This window comes from Acomys russatus, chromosome 19 (assembly GCF_903995435.1).
Source record: "Acomys russatus chromosome 19, mAcoRus1.1, whole genome shotgun sequence".
Classification (NCBI taxonomy): Eukaryota; Metazoa; Chordata; class Mammalia; order Rodentia; family Muridae; genus Acomys; species Acomys russatus.
Genome location: NC_067155.1, coordinates 52,763,181 through 52,781,872, shown reverse-complemented (window position 1 = coordinate 52,781,872; position 18,692 = coordinate 52,763,181). Strand labels below are relative to the sequence as shown.

Sequence of the window (18,692 nt, the reverse complement as noted above, 5' to 3'; positions counted from 1 at the left end):
AGCATAACTTCTCAAATCCACCCTCTCTGAATGTAGCTAAAATGTTAGCTTCTTTGGTGTTTGGTATGTGTGTGGTTTTTTGTTTTGTTTTTGTGTGTACTCTTTTTTTAATTTTTTTACTTCTTTTGGTTTTTCCAGACAAGGTTTCGCTGTGTAGCCTTGGTTGTCCTGGACTCACTTTGTAGACCAGGCTGGCCTCGAACTCAGAGATCCGCCTGCCTCTGCCTCCCTGAATGCTGGGATTACATGAGTGTGCCACCACACCTGGCAGGTATATGTGTTCTTATTCGTGGGTGTGAGTGTGTTAGTATGTGTGTGCACATGTGAGTGGAGGCTAGAGGTGGACACTGGGTGTCTTCCTCACTTATTCTCCACTTATGGTCTTTTCTTTTTGTTTTTTTTGTTTTTTTTAAGACAGGGTTTCTCTGTGTAGCCCTGGCTGTCTTGGAACTCTCTTCGTAGGTCAGGCTGGCCTTGAACTCACAGATCGGCCTGCCTCTCCCTCCCAAGCGCTTGAATTAAAGGTGTGCGCCACCACACCCAGCCTTATGGTGTTTTCTTAATTAATTATTTAATCAGTTTATAGTCTGATTCCCAGTCCCACTCTCACATCCCCATGGCCCCCTCCACTTTAGGTTTTGGGACAAGGTCTCTCCTGAACCTTGAGCTCGCCATTTCAGCTACATTAGATGTTCAGCAAACTCCAGGACGCTCCTGTCTCTGCCCTAAAGCACTGGACTTATAGATATATACTACCGTATTCAGCGTTTTATATGGGTACTTGGGATTTCAACTCAGGTCTTCATTTTGCCCAGCAAGCACCTGATAAATGGAGCTATATCCTAGGATGTCCTGGAATTTTGCATGTAGGTTAGACTGGCCTCTAATTCACAGCAATTATCCCGTCTCAGACTCTCAAATACTTAGGATTATAGGCATGTGCCACAAGTCTGACTTTGTTTTTCTATTAAAAGGAAGTTTGGAGGGCTGAAGAGATGGCTCAGTGGTTAAGAGCACTTGTCTGCTCTCCCAAAGGTCCTGAGTTCAATTCCCAACAACCACATGGTGGTTCATAACCATTTATACTTGGATCTGATGCCCTCTTCTGGCATGCAGGTGTACATGCAGATAGAGGATCCAGGATCAATTCTCAGCACCCACATGGCAGCTCACAACTGTCTGTGACTCCAGTTCCAGGGTATCTGACACCCTCACACCAATACACATAAAATATAAACAAACAAACAAATAAGTTCTGAAGGATTTATTTTGATTTGCTTAGTTATATTTTTAAAGGGTCTCTTTATGTAGCCCTACCTGTCCTGGAACTTGACAGGTAGACCCGGCTGGCCTCAAACTCACAGAGATCCACCTGCCTCAGCTTCCTGAGTGCTGGGATTAATGGTGTGCACCATCACGCCTGGCTTTTCAAGTATTTATTAATAAGAAGGTTTTATAGTTCTACATGTTATGAGCAGCTATCATGGAAACACACATTTTACTTCACCCGATGGCCATGCAGGCATTTGGTTGGCTCTAGAAGTCACAGCTGAGCCTTGCCATGCCTCTCACTGCAGCAGCTAGCCCAGCTCCCTGTGGTCCTCGGCTGGGGTTCTAAGGGTGGTCCCTGAAGTTGCTTGTGGGGAACGCATTTGGGGGACTGACAGGACAACTGCTTTATAGACTTTTTGAATACCGCTTCCCTTTTTTAAAACTTAAGAGTAATTTCCCTCAAAGCAGACAAACTTACATTTCTTTCCTGAACTCTTCCACTTTCTGATTCTCGACATTCAGAAGCTCTTTCGACTTGTTCAGCTCCTCCATGTTTTTCAAGTTGTTTTCTTTAAGTGTGTCCAACTTAAAGACCAAGAGGGGGGAAAACAGTGACATTATTTCATTTGGCTGGATAAATTATTCACAAAACATGTATTTAAAAATAGATGAAATTAGTCATCTGAAGCGGCAGAGGAATCATCTGGAGAAGGGATTACAGATGACAAATTGATTATGAACTGCGTATCTCCTCCCTGTTCAGTCTTCACTTCCTGTGCACGTGGCCAAAATGTCAAGCTAAATTGCTAGTGTGTTCTACGACAGAAGCTTTCTCTAGCCATGTGTGCTTTTGTTTGGTTGGCTACCTTGGCCCCCTCCCCACACTAGGATTACCGCTGTGCACCACCATGTCTGGCTTCGTTAGTTTTTTGTACAATTCTCAGTATTTACCACTGGGGTTGCCCTTCAAAACTATCCTTCTTTAAAGAACAAGAAATAGATTGCCAGACAGTGACATTATCAAGGATCAAGCCTTATAATTAAACAAAAACCCTTTCCTCTCCTCACTGACTAGTAATGTAGATGATATTTCCGATTATCTGAATTAACTATCTGCAGTGTGTGTGTGTGTGTGTGTGTGTGTGTGTGTGTTATCCATCTGCAATCTCTATGGAGAGAAAAAGCCATGCAGTGAGACTGAGGGCCATCACACATATTCCACCCCATAGTGTCTGCCCTCTAGTGGGGAAGTCAGGCATTTCCTGAGTGGAAGGTGACTGATGAGAGGCTCTGGCAGGTGGCTGGAGTTCCTGGAATGGATGGAGCGTGTTTGATCCATGCACCATACAAAGTGCGATTCTGGGGCCCGGCTAGCAATCTGGGCTTTATGTCCCTATCTCTTATAGCTAGAAGAGCGACTTGTCTCCCGTGTCATGTCACATGCCACCAACCAGGAATCCAAAAAGTACCAGGCTAATTTTAACATCACCACCTTCCTTTTAATGTCCTTTGTCATCCTGTTTATGAAGGAAATAAAGCATTACAATGGGCCCAAGAGACGGCTTGTCTACCTGTGGCCTGGCAACTACAGTACCCATGAGGGAGGACACAGTTCTACCTCGTCCCATCCACAGAAAGATCTTGAAAATCTGAGTGTACTCTCTCTAAATTTTTATTTACCCTAATTACCTCAAAATGTCCATTTTGGAAGACCTTTAGGCTGGCAGAAAGAGGCTTGGAGTTTTTCCACCCAGCAGCCCTTTCCTCTGAACTACTTCCTGTCTTACCTGCCTGGGACTTTACAAAGCACCTGAAGCGCTACAGAACTTCACATCCCACGTCAGTAGGACAGCTGGCTATTCAGACAGCAGCTTTCCAGGGAGGATTTTTGTGAGCGGAAGTGCTGCAGGATACGTGATCCCATCATCAACCCCTTTATCATCACTACAGGGAAGATGCGAACAGGGCATCACGGAAAGGTCCAAAGGGAAATGCTATTTGTAGATAGAACAGAAATAGTCTGATGCCACAAATTTGTCCCGGCTCTAGAAATGATTCACTCAAGAGTGACACAAAAGGATGTAAATACTGAGCTAGGTCAAGAAAAAGCCTATAGCAGGGCTGGTGAAATGGAACTCAATAGCCCTAAACTAGGAGAAAGTTGAGGGGAAAAAAATGTGTAGGATAAAAAAACTTAGAAAGAGCCACCACTGAGTCCTTATCTAGGGACACCACAACATAAGGACGTTAGGGCTTCCTGTTGTGGTTGTTGTTGATGTGTGTAGACAGGACCTCATGTAACCCAGACCAATCTTGGATTCCTAATCCTTCTGCCAACGCCTCCCAAGTACAGGGTTTAGAGGCGTGCATCACCACACCCAGTGTCACGTGGGATCCTTAAAGTTTAGTGCTACTGCGCACTATATTTTATCTAACATTATCATGGTGTGTATTCAACTCTAACACAGATTAAAAGACACTCCCGAGGTAAGTGACTAACACCCCACGACGTCGGTATGCCTTGAACAAGGAGGCACAGTGACACTCAGTGTGATTACTTCGCTCTGTAGTTTTGTGTTCGTCTGCTTGGTGTCCTCCAGGGAGGCCAGGGTCTCTGTCTTCTCCTTGGTCATCTGCTCCATGATCTGCGTGGCATCTTCTGCATTCTGAGCAGCCTACGCACAAGGAGACACCATGAGAAGGCGAGGCGGGCACTCTCTCCTGCACCATCAGGGCATTCAGAGTGCCAGGCAGCACCCGCAGAGGGTGAGAGTCATCAGCCCACCCATCAGCAAACAAGCCAGGACATGAGGGGTCTGTACTGTGGAGGAGGAGGTGACGGGCCCTTCCCGTGGCATTTTTCGTGGGGTTAACTCTTAGCCATCTCCATGGTCTCTCATCCCTCTAAGCAGCTCCTAGTCACCCTGACGAGCACATGCTCAGCACTCTGACTTCTGTGACAGACTATTTGGTGATGAAGAATGACAACCCTACATAACTGCATGGCTCTTAAATTTTCTTCTGTAAGTATAGAATGCTTTTCTGGCTATTCCAATTTGGGGCTTTTAAACTGACTCAGTTTAAGCTAAGAATTTTTCAAATAATATAAGTTATTTGGGCGATTACAGCACAAGGCTCAAGTGCTCCATGAGAGGTACTGAATGGGAAATCTGTGAGAAACAGTGATGAGCGGAACTGTCTGTGAATAAAAAAGATGTACATACAGGAACACAAATTCTCAGCTACTAGCTATCAAAAATAATCATAAAGTCATTTTAAGACATTTGGTTACAGTTTCATCTGGTGGGTTTAAGAACGTTCATGAGAAGTTAGGATTATACACGCTCTGCTCTCAGCCATGGAGATTTCAATGGGATCACCCACCAAGCGGACAGGCACAACGCAGACTGCATTTCAGTGTGTGCACATTCTAATAGTGCTCTGTAGCCTCCAAGAAACAGTTACTTTTTACAGATAGCAAAGCTTCTCTTTAAATTAAGTAAATAATCTTTTTTATTCACAGTTCTCAGGTTTTTTTGAAATGAGGAGAGACTACTATAATTAGGCACTCAGTGATGACTCCACCTCTCCGGTTGCAATGAAAAGCTGGACACACAAACACAGACGGCTTAGTCAGACGGGTTGCCCAAGGTGGTGATGAGGAGAAATCACCTAAGCCGCTAACGTTAGTGACAGTTAGTGAGGAGTCTGGGTGCTCAGTACTCGAACCTCTCACTTTACCGTGAACGAATGAAGGGTCTCAAGCTCTCTAATCTTAAAGGTAAGCTTGCTCTTGTCTTTTCTCAAAGTACGGTTTTCGCTTTGGGCTTCTAGGAGGTTGGCTGAAATGTGGCTGTTGGTTTGGGCCAGCTGGCTGATCTCTTTCTGGAGGATGAAGTAGCTTTCTTCCAGCTTCTCCTTCTCCTTCAGGGCCTCTTCACTCCTCAGCATCAGTTCTCGCTTCTCGGCCAGGAGGTTCGTGTTGTCCTGAAGCACCTCGGCTCTCTCGGTCAAAGCCGCCTCGTGGTTCAGCCGCAGGTCGTCTAGGATCTTGGTGAGGCAGCTGTGCAGTTCTTGCAGTTCCAACTTGGACTTAGAAAGGGCAGCAAAGTCACTTTTCAGGGTCTGGATGTTGGCAGCGAGCTGAGCCGTCTCTGCGCTCAGGAGTTCCTTTTCCTTAATGATTTCCACCACCTTTTGCTCTGCGCTCGCCTTCTCTTGGGCAAGTTTACTGTTCTCAGCCTGCAGCTGCTCAGTGCACACCCTCAAGCCCTGCATCTCCTCCTCCAGGAGCGCTATCCTCCCACGAAGCTTGTCACTCTCATACAAGGAGGCCTCGCTGTCCTTTGCCCTGGCCTCCTTCTCCAGGATTAGCGACTGCTGGATCTCCCGGATGTCCTCGGTTAGCTTCTGGCACTCCTCCTGCAGGTTCAGGCCGTCCCTCAGCAGGATGTTCTTCTCAGAGCAGCAGGTCTTCAGCTCGGCGTTCAGGCTCGCCTTCGCCTGCAGCATGCTAGTGTGCTCCTGCTCAAGGCTCTTCTTGGCGTTCTGAGCCTCTTTCAGCATCAAGGAGAGGTCACACTTGCTGCTCGCCAGCTCCTGGTTTTCCTTCTCTCTCTCCTGAAGCTCCTTCTTCAGAGTGTCGATATTACCCAGCAGTTTCATCTTCTCCTGCACTATTATTCGCCGGTTTGCAGCCTCTTGGTCACACTTCCGTTTAAGATCGCCTATGGTCTTGATAGAATTTTCCCTCTCAGCAAGCAGATCTCCATTTTGCATCTCTAGTGCGGACTTTTCTTTCAAGAGACTATCTTGCTGCTTTTTAAGCCTGGCAACTTTCTGGCTAGCCACCTCCTTCTCAGAAGTGAGGGACGTGATCTTCTCATTTAGGGTCCTCTCAAGACACGCGGCCTCTTCTGAGTGCTTGCTGAGCTTCTCAGCGAACATTCTATTCTCACTTAATAGCTCCTCTTTCTCGGCCAGGAGCTTCCTCTCAGAGGCTGCCAGGCTCTCCTTCTCGTGGAGAAGCTGGAGACACTCCGTGTCTGTGATCGCCCGGCAGGTCTTAATCTCTTCCAGGAGCTTGGTGAGGCTCGCGTTGGTGGTCTGGAGCTGTCTCATGTCCAGTTCCGCCTTCCGCAGCGCTTTGCTGGCACAGTCCAGCTGTGCGCGTAGCGTCTCCGCCTCCGTGCTGAGCAGCTGCTTGACCTGCAGGGTGGCCTCGAGGCTGGCGCTCAGCTTCTCCTGGCCCTGGCGCAGTGTGTCCTTCTCAAACTGCAGGTCTCTGTTGCTCTGGAGGAGGTTCTCCCGCTCTGCCTTCAGGGTGAGGCAGGTGTTATCTAGGCTCATCTGCTTCTCTGTGGCTGACTTCTTCTCGGTCGTGAGCTCTTCAATCTCTTGGACCAGGGCCTTCTGGTCCTTGACGAGCTCCTCGTAAGCGCTCTGAAGTTTCTGAATGACGTCATCCTTGTCTTTGACCAAGACCAGGTTCTCGGCAGTGAGCTTCTTGACCTGGGCCTCCAGGTGCTCTTTCTCGGCCCGGGCCTTCTCCGACATGGCCATCAGCTTATCCTTGCAGAAGCGGAGCTCCTCGATGAGCACCTGCATGCTCACCTTGGAGGCTTCCAGGGAGTCGTTCTCCATGTGCATCTGCAGGAGCTCTTCCTGGGCAACGTTGACTTCCTTCAGCAGCTTCTCTCTCTGGACCACCAGGGACTCTTTCTCTCGATGCTCCTGCTGATAGCGCTTTTCGGCAGCCTGCTTTTCTTCCGAGACCACCTCCTTTTCTAGATGGAGGGTTTCGTTCACTGCCCACAGTTTCTGATGGTCCTCCTGAAGCAAAGCTGTCTTGGTCTCCACTTCTATAAGCTTTGATAAGAGTGAGCCTTTCTCTAACTTTAAAGCATTTGCCTCCTGCACAAGGAGCTGCTTCTCTGATTTCAGACCCCTCAGCTCTTCTGACATTAGTTCAATCTCTTTTTTGGCTGATGTTAACAAATAAGCTAGCGACTACAGGGACAAAAGATGGAAAGAATGGGAACACAATGAAATCAAGCAGACAAATGCAAGCCCAAATAACTTAATGCGGCCGAAACGATCAAAGCTTAGAACTTCCTATAATAAGCTTCATAAAACCTATCTGAATAGCTAAGGGTGAGAAGTAAACCAGCAGTTCATAAGGGGATAGTACAAAGAAAAGTAACTCTGTAAAGTGCCTATTAGCTTCTTCTCTTTGAAATAATGCGCGCAGCCACTCCTATAACTTCCCTGACTCTTTCTTACTGTTCTGTCGAGTTATTTCTATCCCAGAGAAGAATTTTCAATGTTGGGGTAAAAAAAAAAAAAAGCTTGGTATTTTTCAATAGGTGAGTATATTTTAATCAAACTTAGGTGGGTATATTCTAATCGAAAGGAAGGGTAGCAAGGGAAAGTCTATCAGTGTTTAAGCCCTTACTTAGCAGGAAAGGCAGTCAACAGGCTTAAGAGTGTCAGTTCCAGGATCACATATGTTATTCAAAGTGCTGATTAATATCTACACCTTATTGGCTACAATTGTGTATGTTTGTGTGTTTTAATTTAAAGATTTATTTGTTACATATACAGTATCTGCCTGCATGTACACCTTCACACCAGAAGAGGGCACCAGATCTCATTATAGATGGTTGTGAGTCACTATGTGGTTGCTGGGAATTGAACTCAGGACAGTGCTCTTAACCACTGAGCCAGCTCTCCAGTCTGAAGTGGTTTTTAAATGTACTAATTTATAAGATAAATTAATGATTCTACATTGACACTACTCAGAATTTTCTGTGGTGAAATAAATGTTATTCATGCTCTTCTACATGGCAGACACATGACCATGAGCTCTTGAAACGCACCGAGTCCACCTAGAGAGCTGCCTTGGCAGCTGTGCAAGTTTAACTTCACACAGCCTCATCTAGCTAGTGGCTACTGGAATAGACAGCAGTTTTGGGTCAGTGGTTAACTTGCTCTGTGACCTCCTGAAGTGATGTATAAGCAAGCGTGTTGGCTGAAGACATGAACTTCTTTGGGTCTTAGCTCACTAAAATCAAATATCCAGATGACAAATTTGGAAGAATAATAATCCTAGTACTTTAGCCAAAAGATTTGTATATAAAAGCATCAAAGCCAGTGCACACAAGAATACTGTTGTGTAGTCTACAAAACTGAAGGGGACCACATGGGCAGCATTAAACACGGGAATCACATCCACCACTAGATGGAGTGTCAAGCTGCAGGTGCTGCTGAGACAAGAGGACATAGCAGAAAGCTCTGATAGCATGTGGAAGAGGGGCGACTACACCACCTTACACTCGACATGAATTGTATCATGTGGGGTTTGTGTTGCTGTTTGTTTCAGTCCTGGGATTTGATTCGAGGACAGGGTAGGTAGGTAGGTGGGGTCCTCTACAACTAAGCCAGATCTCTAGCCTTAACAAGAGGCTTTTAGCCAGGTGCTGGTGGTGCACATCTTTAATCCCAGCACTTGGGAGGCAGAGGCAGGCAGATCTCTGTGAGTTTGAGGCCAGCCTGGTGCACAGAATGACTTCCAGGACAGCCAGGGCTACACAGAGAAACCCTGTCTCAACAAAAACAAAAAACAAAGTTTTTAATAGTTTCAAATTCTCGTTCATAATTTCTTTCTAGTTAACTAGTACATAAACATTTCTCTAATGCATTAAAAGTAAACATTTAAGACAACAATTCTTTGAGCAATAAGAAAGTTAAATAGTAATAGTAAGGGTAAAGTTTACTAAGTTACTGAAGTCAGAGCATATACTGGGGGCAGATACAATCCTGACAGCAAAAATTTAAATTTACATACCAAGTTCTAACTATTTTCAACTAATAAATTTTCTTGATTTACTTGCACCCTGTTCCATGTTGGCAAGCTCACAGAGCCTTCCTGGGGACATTCAAAGCCCTCTCCAGAGTTCTCGTTCTCCCTACAAGACTGCTCATCCGCTGGGCAGTTCTGACACAATGCCGGCTTGCTTCTCAGGGCCTCTGCCTCCTGCTTTTCTTAATCCTAGTGCAAGGTGCAGCAGGCTTGGCAAAGATCAGAGGAAGCTGCTTTCCCAACAGAGCATCTACTGCAAGCAAGCAGACAGAGCCAGGCAACAGTAAGAGGTTGTCAGCTCTGGGGACAAGCAGTACAGGGGGTGGTGATGGCTATACGGTACATTTAGCAGGGAGACCTGTAGAGCCATTACCTTCCCCTACAAGGAAGAACAGCTGGTACAAAACACTAAAAGCCACAAAAGATGCAGTTTACCATTCTGCCATGCATACAGTTTAGCAGGTCACATCTACCCCTAAGCACTTGCAGCCCTGATGCAGAACTTAGCTGAGAGATACCACAATCGCACTATTTCTGCCCCAGAACACACCTTGGCTTTCTCGGCCTGTGTTTTCAGCTCCTCCACGTCCTGCATCAGGCCTCTGTTCGCCTCCTGAGCAGCCTTCAGCTTCTCCTCTGTGTCCGCCAGCATCTTCTGTAGGTTCTGCATGATTTCTTCGTGCTTTGTTTTTGTCTCAGAACTGGCTTTTTCATACTTTGCGGTCAGGTCCTGACACTGGTTGTGACTCGTTTCCATCTTCTTTTCCTGCAGAACCCAAAGGAAGGAGTGAGCCCCCTGCCGCACAGGGACCGCCCCCCCCCCCTCCCCAGCCCCCCCCCCCCCCCCCCCCCCCCCCGCACGGCTCCTTACCAGTTCCAACAACCTTTCCTCCAATTCTTTCTTTTCTTCTTCATGTTTTTTGGCTGCTTCCTGCTGGCTCTGCTCAGCTTTAAGAGTTACTTCCCCAATACTTTTCTGCAGAAAACTTGTGTTCTCATTAGCCTTTGTGAGTTTTAGCTGCAGTTCTTCAACAGATCTACAATAAGTGTCAATATAAGTTGTCGGATAGCTCTTTAGACATGTGCATGTGCGAGGTGTGTATGTAGTATACATATGCGTGTGTGCATGGTCACCGTGTGGGGTCAGGCATGCACACACCACAGCACCACATAGGGAGGTCAGAAGACAGCCTTGTGTGCCAGTTCTCGCATTCCACCATGTTTGAAGCAGGGTTTCTTTTGACTGCTTTATGCTGGGAGCTCCCCCATCTCCACCTCCCATTTCACTGTAGGCACTCTAGGATTACTTAGATTCTGGGGATCTGAACTCTAATTCTCAAGCTCGTATATCTGCACAAGCCATCTCCACATCTGGGTTTCTCATGTTTTAAGTTGAAGTTATATTAGAAATATACTATAAATAATAATTATATCAAAGGTTGCAAAATTTATTAAGTAATGTCACCTGAAATCAAGACAAATTTAAAAATGAGTTGCATAAAGAATAACTTTAACAACTAGGCGTGGTGTCGCATGCCTTTTATCCCAGTATTCAGGAGGCAGATCTCTGTGAGTTCAAAGCTATCCTGGTCTACAAAGTGAGTCCAGGATAGCCAGGGCTACACACAGAGAAACCTTGTCTCAGAAAACCAAAACCAAACCAACCAAACAAAAAACACCTGTGACTGTTATAAATACATTTAGAATTAACAACTACTATAATTGCAAGAATTCATTACTTTATACTAATAGATCAATAAAGAAATACGAGATAAATATATTGGGCCAGGTGTGGTGGTGCATGCCTTTCATCCCAGCACTTGGAAGACAGAGACAGGTAGCTTCCTGGGAGTTCAAGGTCAGTGTGGTGTACACAGCAAGTTCCAAGATAGCTAGAGTGATACAGAGACCCTGTCTCTAATTAGATAGATAGATAGATAGAGGCTAAAGAGCTGATTCAGTGGTTAAGAGTATTGGCTGCTCTTGCAAAGGACCAAGCTTTGGTTCTTAGCACTCACAGGCAGCTCACAACCATCCATAACTCCAGTTTGTGGGAATCTGATCCCCTCTTCTAACCTCTGTGGACACTGCATGTGCAGTGCACTTAAATACATGTAGGAAAAACACACATACACATAAAATAAAGATAAGAAAATCTAAATAACTTTTATTAAAAGTTTTTTTAATCTAGAAAAAAATTTTAAGAAAAGAATATAGTTTTAAGAAAAGAAATAAGTTTCAAATTTTTGGCAGACTACCAAAAAAGTAATTTAAGTGCCTTTTGGGAAAAGAAAACACAAAAATTACCATAAATAATTCTTGCTTAAAGAGAACCAGATGGCTGTTGGGAAGATAGCTTAGTCAGTGAAGAGTTTGCTTTGTAGATACAAAGATCTGAGTTCAATCCCCAGAACCTATGTTAAAAAGCCAGGTGTGGTGGCAGACAGGCCAATCCCGGACTCTCAGGCCACACAGCCTAGCCTACTTAATGAGTTCCAGGCCACTTTAAACGGGGTGGAATGGCTTTGGAATGTCCTGTACCTGCACATACACGACACATAGAACAAGAATCACATGGTCCCCCATGGACATGGAAAGCATGGGACCTTAGCCTAGAATCAGGGCCTTCAAGTGACTCAACAGCACAAGAGGAAAACCAGAGGGACAGTGCTGGCTATATCTATAAAATACCTTCAGAAGTAGCACTCTCTGGAGACCCTGCAAACAGCCACTTGTGCAGATGCCTAAGAGCAAGAACCAGAGCTGCTACAGACGCTGCCAGCTAATGGCCAGGTCACCAGTCACCCAGTGACCTTGAACTACGATGTATGGGTGAAAGGCTGGATAGTGATTAATTTTAAAAGCATTGATAATTTACAAGTCAAATTCTAATGGTTCTAAAATGTTCTCTAAAATGTTTTGCTTTGTTAATTATTTGATTTCGATATGGCTGCTATAAAAAGGGGTGAGGGAACTGGGTATGGTGGCTCACGCCTTTAATCCCAGCACTCAGGAGGCAGAGGCAGGTGGATTGCTGTTGGGTTCGAGGCCAGCCTGGTCTACAAAGTGAGTTTAGGACAGCCAAGGCTACATAGAGAGACCTTGTCTTGAAAAACCAACCAACAACAACCGCCCCCCCCTCAAAAAAACAAAAAAGGAGGGTAGGGGAGCCAACAAGAACCTCAGAATAAACTGGGTGCAGTGGCATACACCTTTAATCCCAGCACTCAGGAGGCAGAGGCAGGCAGATCTCTGTGAGTTGAGGTATAGCCTGGTCTATGTAGGGAGTTCCTGCACAGCCAGCGCTACATGAGGCCCTGTCTCTAAAATAAACAAAAAAGAACCTAAGAATAATAGACTTTACTATTATTGGCAGACCTTAAGATAAAAGAAGTTTTAGTACTAAGGAAATATAAGTTAGTAAAAGAAATAAGAGCACCAAGACCAGATGGCTCAGCTATGAAACCTCAAGCGAGCCTCAGTTTCTTTTTCTTTAAAATGGGAAGCTCAAAAAAATACACCCCATATAAACTTAAGCTGTCAGCACAGTGCACAGCACATGGCATGTCCTCGGTAGGTGTCTCCTGTCATTGCAGTGAAGGAAGTTACAGGCATCTCTAAGGTGTTGTAATAAATGTTAGTTACTGTTGGGCTTCAGAGCCAGGACAAGAAGCTAAGGTGCCTATTTAACATATCAAAGGGTACCTGGCCTCTGGGTTCTCCCAGCATCCCTCAGTCCCTACCTGCTACAGGGCATGGCTGGCATACCTTACTCTCAATGCTGAACTTTCCAGCCCAGGGACTGGGCTTCCTCTCCCCCAGGGAAGAGGAATATAATCCAGACGTTTTGGTTCTCTCTCCTCTCTCTCTGTGTATTCACACTCTTTCTTCCTCCCCCACTTCTCTGTCTCCCTGTCTGCGTGGTAACTTCCCCTTGGGACCCGTGAACCCTCCTGGGAGCTGCCCCCAAATACCTTTCAGTTACTGCTATTATTAAACAAGTGTCTTGTCTCCCTAAGCCACTGGAAGGTCTAGGAATCCTACTATATTCCTTAACTCTGTCATTCTTAACAAGTAGGTAAACCTTGTTTTAGGTCTAACAAGGACTGATGAGATGGCTCAGTAAAAGTACTTGCTGAAAAAGCCTGATTGATATTTAAAACTCATGGTAGAATATTAAAAAGACAAAAACAAATGCTACATACATGATTCAAGGAGAAAAGAACAGAAAATTGGAGTGTAGTCCAATGACTTCAATCCCTAGACACACACACACACACACACATACAGAGAGAGAGAGAGAGAGAGAGAGGGAGAGAGAGAGAAGAGAGAGAGATACACACACCTTAAAGGAGGGAAAATCAGAAAATGGAAACAGAAAGAGAAAAAGGAAGAGCCAGGAAGCCTTGTTTTCCTGGGTTGTTTTGTTTTTGTTTTAAGACAGGGTCTCACTATGTAGCCCTGGCTGGTCTGGAACCCACCTTGTAGACCAAGCGCTCAGGGCCCCACCTGCCTCTGTCCCGAGTGCTGGGACGATGCCCATCCCATCGCTGCCCTGAGCCACTGCCCGCCTGTCACGCCCTTGTTGCCACGCCACCTCCGCCGCAGGCAGGCAGCCTCTCCAGCAGTCACACATACCTTTCCTTCAGGCGTAACTCATCATTCATCTTTGTCAGCTGAGAAGAGTTATCTCCTGACATCTTCATTATTTCTGCAATGTCGTTTTCTAATTTTTCCTTTGCCTTGACCAGCTGCTCTTCTCTTTCATCCTTCTCTCTAAATTTTGCCTCCATATCTGAACATATACAGAAAAGAAATAGCACCACTGTGTTAAAAGCAAGAAAAATCTATTCAGTGAATTCTTACGCTGGAGATATTTGCAGACAGCCATCTCTGCCTGCATAGAGATCACATTCTAACAGAGACAGATAATAAACAAAATAAAGAAAGTAGCACTATAACAGAAAGAGGTGAGTGCTAAGGGGACATCTGGAAGTAGAGAAAGGATGTTGAGAGGAGGAAAGGGTAAAATAGTGTATGGATCCCTCTGAATTGGCGACAAGTAAAGACCTGAAGAAAGAATAGGAAGCAGGAAGCAAGTCAGAGGCCCCAGGTGGAGAGTAGCCTGGCACATCCTACAACAGCAAGGGGCTCATATGGCTGCAGTGCAGTGGGTGAGGGCAAGAAGACTCCGAGACAGACGCCCAGAGATAAGGGGCTTGATGGGCAAAGTCTACACCTTCTAGAGTGACTGAGATGGGAGGAAGAGAAGTCATGTGATCTGACTCTGGCCAGTGTTGAGAAGAAACGAAAGGGTAAGGGGTAGAGGCAGGGGAGTGGTCAGCTGTGTGCTTGTCTGTGTGAAGCAGGCTCAACAAGGGCAGCAGTGGCAGCAGTGGTGGATTCTGGCTTTTTGTAAGACAGAAAAGAGAGGAAATGCTTGGGGTTACAGATTTTTTTCCCCCCAAGACAGGGTTTCTCTGTGTATATAGCCTTGGCTGTCCTGGACTCACTCTGGCCTCAAACTCATAGAGATCTGCCTGCCTCTGCCTCCTGGAGTTCTAGGATTACAGGTGTGTGCCACCGTGTCTGGCTGGGGTTACAGATGTTAAGCAGCGTTACACTGCACAAAGAGTGAGGCAGTGTCTGAGTGGCAGATGCTACTGTATCATAAATGAACTCTCACATCCTAGGCACCCTACTGTATGTATCTGCTAGTCACCAAACAGACATCACCTTACCTGTTAAATTCTCTCTCAACTTCTCCAGTTCAGAAGATAGCGTATTAAACTCTTCCTCTTTTTGGTGCAGTTTATTTACAGTGTCTATGAGGATAACATTAAAAACTTAACATGTATCACATTTACTAGGATGGCTTATAACCCATTCACAGCTTACGCTCGCGAGCTCTGAGGGCTCAGGGGTACCGAAGCTTCACGGCCCGCGCACACTGTGAGACTAGGGAAGCAGGTTGGTACATCAGGAGGCCCCATTCCTTTTCTAGGCATCTCTTTCCTTCTCCAGTCAAACCCCAAAGTTTATCAATAGCAAGTATAGATAAAATCATTCTTTCACAGGACTTGAATATAGATCAAACCTTAGGTCAAAAGAAGAAATAACTATTTTTGGAGTTTTAAGCTTCGGGAAACCAAGAGAACGCAGTTTTTCTGTGCATTGTATAACTTCCAAAATTATGACATTAGACTACATTATGTACCCCCAGCGCCAGCTCCCACCCCCTAATGACACATCCTAAAACTTTTTGTTCCTACTTGAGTGAGACATACCTTGCATACTTCTCTGAACAGAGACTGCCTCCTCTGAAACACCAGTAAACTTTTCTTTCTAAAGAAAAAGAACCAGGTCTTCATTATTTTAGGTGGCAAGCACTATTAGTTACAATACTACTTATTTTCTGTAGTTTTTTTCATTCAGGCTAATGCACTTAAAACATGTAGGCAACAATGAACTACCAACTGTGCGTCATGCACATGTGCACATGCATGAGTGGGGTTTGTATGTATATGTACATACGTATATCTGTACCCAAGTGTATGACCAGGCATACACACACACACACACACACACACACACACACACACACACTGCAGGAACATGACCCTGCAAGAGTTGCCTTCTCCTCTGATGACTGCCTGGGGGCTGGGCATGTGGTCAGTGATAGAGCTCTTGCCTAGCAAGAACAAAACCCTAGGTTGAATCCCCAGTACAAGAAAAGAAGGAAAAACACAAGGAAGAAAATCTGCCTGAGCAATAGGCAGACTTTGCCCCTCCCCCTCCCTTCTGAGAGTAACTAGAGAACCTGCACTGAGATAAACTCTGAAGTAGCATTAACAAGAGGTCTCTCAAAAGATTTGTTACTTGATTTTATGTGGAGGAGTCTTTTGCCTGCATACTTGCATGCAGATGGCTGTGAGCTGCCACGCAAGTGCTGGGAATAGAACCCACGTCCTCTGCAAGAGCAGCCAGGGCTCTTAGCCACTGAGCCATCCATCTCTCCAGCATCCCCAAGAGAGTTTTTTCGAATGAGTGTTTCTAACAGAGACTAATAAAAGATGAGTACATGAGCTATAAGCTAGCAAAGCCTACTGGGCGCCCATTCGTGTTGTTCACAAAGCCAGGCTTCAGATGGCACCTGTTCTTCCAAGAGCATCTAAAGTAATACTCTTATGCTATTTAAAGCAAAACAAAACACATTAAAAAAAAAAAAGTAACTCTTGGCAGCTGGGTGTGGTGGTGCACATCCTTAATCCCAGCACTTGGGAATCAGAGGCAGGTGAATTGATGTAGTTCGAGGCCAGCCTGGTCTACAGAGCAAGTCCAGGACAGCCAAGAAAACGGAGAAACCGTGTCTCAAAAAAACGAAACAAAACAAAAAAGTAACTCTTGGAATTTTAGAAGAGAGGGCAGCAAAATGTGGCAATCAAAACATTTATTAAAGATTTACTGTTCTTTGCGGTGTGGAGGCACACTCCTTTAAACCCAGTGCTGGGGAGGCAGAGGCAGTTGATCTGGGTTCAAGGCCACTCTGATCTTAGAGCAAGTTCTAGGACAGCCAGGACTATACAGAAAAACTCTGTCTGAAAAAAAATACTGTTATTTTTAATTGTGTATAGTAGGTGTGTAGACATGTGCACTTAAGTGTATACAGGTGCCCTTGGAGGCCAGAGGTGAGTGAGGTTAGAGGCTGTTGTGTACTGTCTGACATAGGTACTAGGAACTGAACTCTGGTCCTCTTAAAAAGTAACAACTGCTCTTAACCACTGAGCCATCTCTCCAGTCCCGTTTATCTATCTGTGTACGTGTATGTGTATGTGTATGTATATGTGTGGGCACATGTGCCATGGTGTGCATGTGGGGGTCAGGAGACAACCTGCAGGAGTCAGTTCTCTCCTTTCACGATGTGGGTCATGGGGCTTGAACTCAAGTCTCCAGGAGTGTGTCCTTATCCACTGAGCCATCTACCAGCCCTGAAACATTTTCTTAAAAGACTCAAGATCATAAAATAGCCTTTAGTGTTGACAATTGGAGGGTAGAGGTAAGTGGATCTCTGTGAGTTTAAGGCCAACCTGGTCTACATAGTAAGTTCTGGGACAGCCAGAGTTATAGAGACCCTGTCTCAAAACAACAAAACAAAAATTATAAAATGACGCTTCGGAGGCCTTTTTTTCTAAAGTGTAGCTGATATTTTATAAACCAGAATTGTCCAACAGAACTGCAATGTAGCTACTAAGCACTTGAAATGCAACAGAGAAACCAATGCAGTCATTTAAATTCACATAGCTTTCTGTGGATAGCAGTATGTTGAACAAAATAGCTATTTTTAAAAGTAGGAATTTGAGGCTCGAGAGATGGTTCAGTCAAGAGTTCTATTGCCGCCGGGCGTAGTGGCACAGGCCTTTAATCCCAGCACTTGGGAGGCAGAGGCAGGCAGATGGCTGTGAGTTCGAGGCCAGTCTGGTCTACAAAGTGAGTCCAGGATGGCCAAGGCTACACAGAGAAACCCTGTCTCAAAAAACCAAAAAAAAAAAAAAAAAAAGTTCTATTGCCTACTGCTGTTTGCAGAAGAACAGATTAGATCCCAGCACCCATAGCCGCCTGTATCTCCATCACTAGGAAATCTGACGCCCTTCTGACCTCCACAGGTATTGCACTCAATGTGCATACACCACCCATAAATGCAAATGCATACACATAAATAAAAAATAAAAATCTTCATTTAAGTATAAGTTAAAGGTCATATCTATAAACCCAGCAGTCAGAAGGCTGAGGTAGTAGGACTGCTGTGAGTCTGAGGATAGCCTGGGCTACATAGTTGAGTTTCAGATCAGCCTGCTACAGAGCAAGACTCTTTCACAAAAGAAAACTAGAACTTTGTAGTGCCGACATTTACAGCACTTCATCACTGTGATCTGCGAAAGAGCACAGTATCAGGGAGACATGGATCAGCTTGGACCAGTGCTCCAGAGAAACTACCTGGCTTGCCACAGCTTACATGGCTACCACGGTAACCGTCCATATTATCAGCCTCCAGTAAGATCAAACTATAGCGTAGGAGGCAAGGGGAAGAGGGAAGAAAATAAGAAAAGTTACTGTTTATTTTGGAGTGTTGGTTGGTTTTGTTTTGTTTAATTTTTGAGACAGGGTCTCACCACACAGCCTTGGGTCGTCTGAAGCTGGCTATAGAGACGAGACTGGCCTGGAACTCAGAGTCTCTAAGCCTCTGTCTCCCCAGTGCTGGGATTAACGCCTTGCACTTTTACACAGTTTAGGACTAAGGGAAAACATACAAAAGGCAGTAAAATGTCCTAAGGCAGACTACAACCCAGTGGAATTCGGTAAGAATTTAAACCGTCTCGCCAAAAGAGGGCGCTGAAGACCTGGACAGTTGGAGCTCACAGCCACAAGGGAATTGCTGAAGGCACTGTAGAGAAAAAGCGTCCTAGGCAGTAGGCCTGCCAGTGTGGGACGTGTGACTGGGAAGATTGTCTCTGTATGTTGTAAAACTAAGCTGCCGATAACTGCCAAGCATGCTTCACCA

At 45.3% G+C, this 18,692-nt stretch overlaps 1 protein-coding gene across 1 annotated transcript in view; it reads right to left on the bottom strand.

The window, feature by feature from the left end:
• Positions 1–18,692, bottom strand: part of Clip1 (CAP-Gly domain containing linker protein 1) — a 112,732-nt gene that overhangs the window by 35,520 nt on the left and 58,520 nt on the right. Inside the window, exons 11-18 of the mRNA XM_051161502.1 lie at positions 15,421–15,478; positions 14,875–14,958; positions 13,772–13,928; positions 10,005–10,170; positions 9,684–9,899; positions 5,014–7,281; positions 3,831–3,947; positions 1,751–1,857 (exon numbers count right to left, since the gene is read on the bottom strand). Coding sequence (XP_051017459.1) covers positions 1,751–1,857; positions 3,831–3,947; positions 5,014–7,281; positions 9,684–9,899; positions 10,005–10,170; positions 13,772–13,928; positions 14,875–14,958; positions 15,421–15,478 — 3,173 coding nt within the window. The remainder of the gene's footprint in view (positions 1–1,750; positions 1,858–3,830; positions 3,948–5,013; positions 7,282–9,683; positions 9,900–10,004; positions 10,171–13,771; positions 13,929–14,874; positions 14,959–15,420; positions 15,479–18,692) is intronic.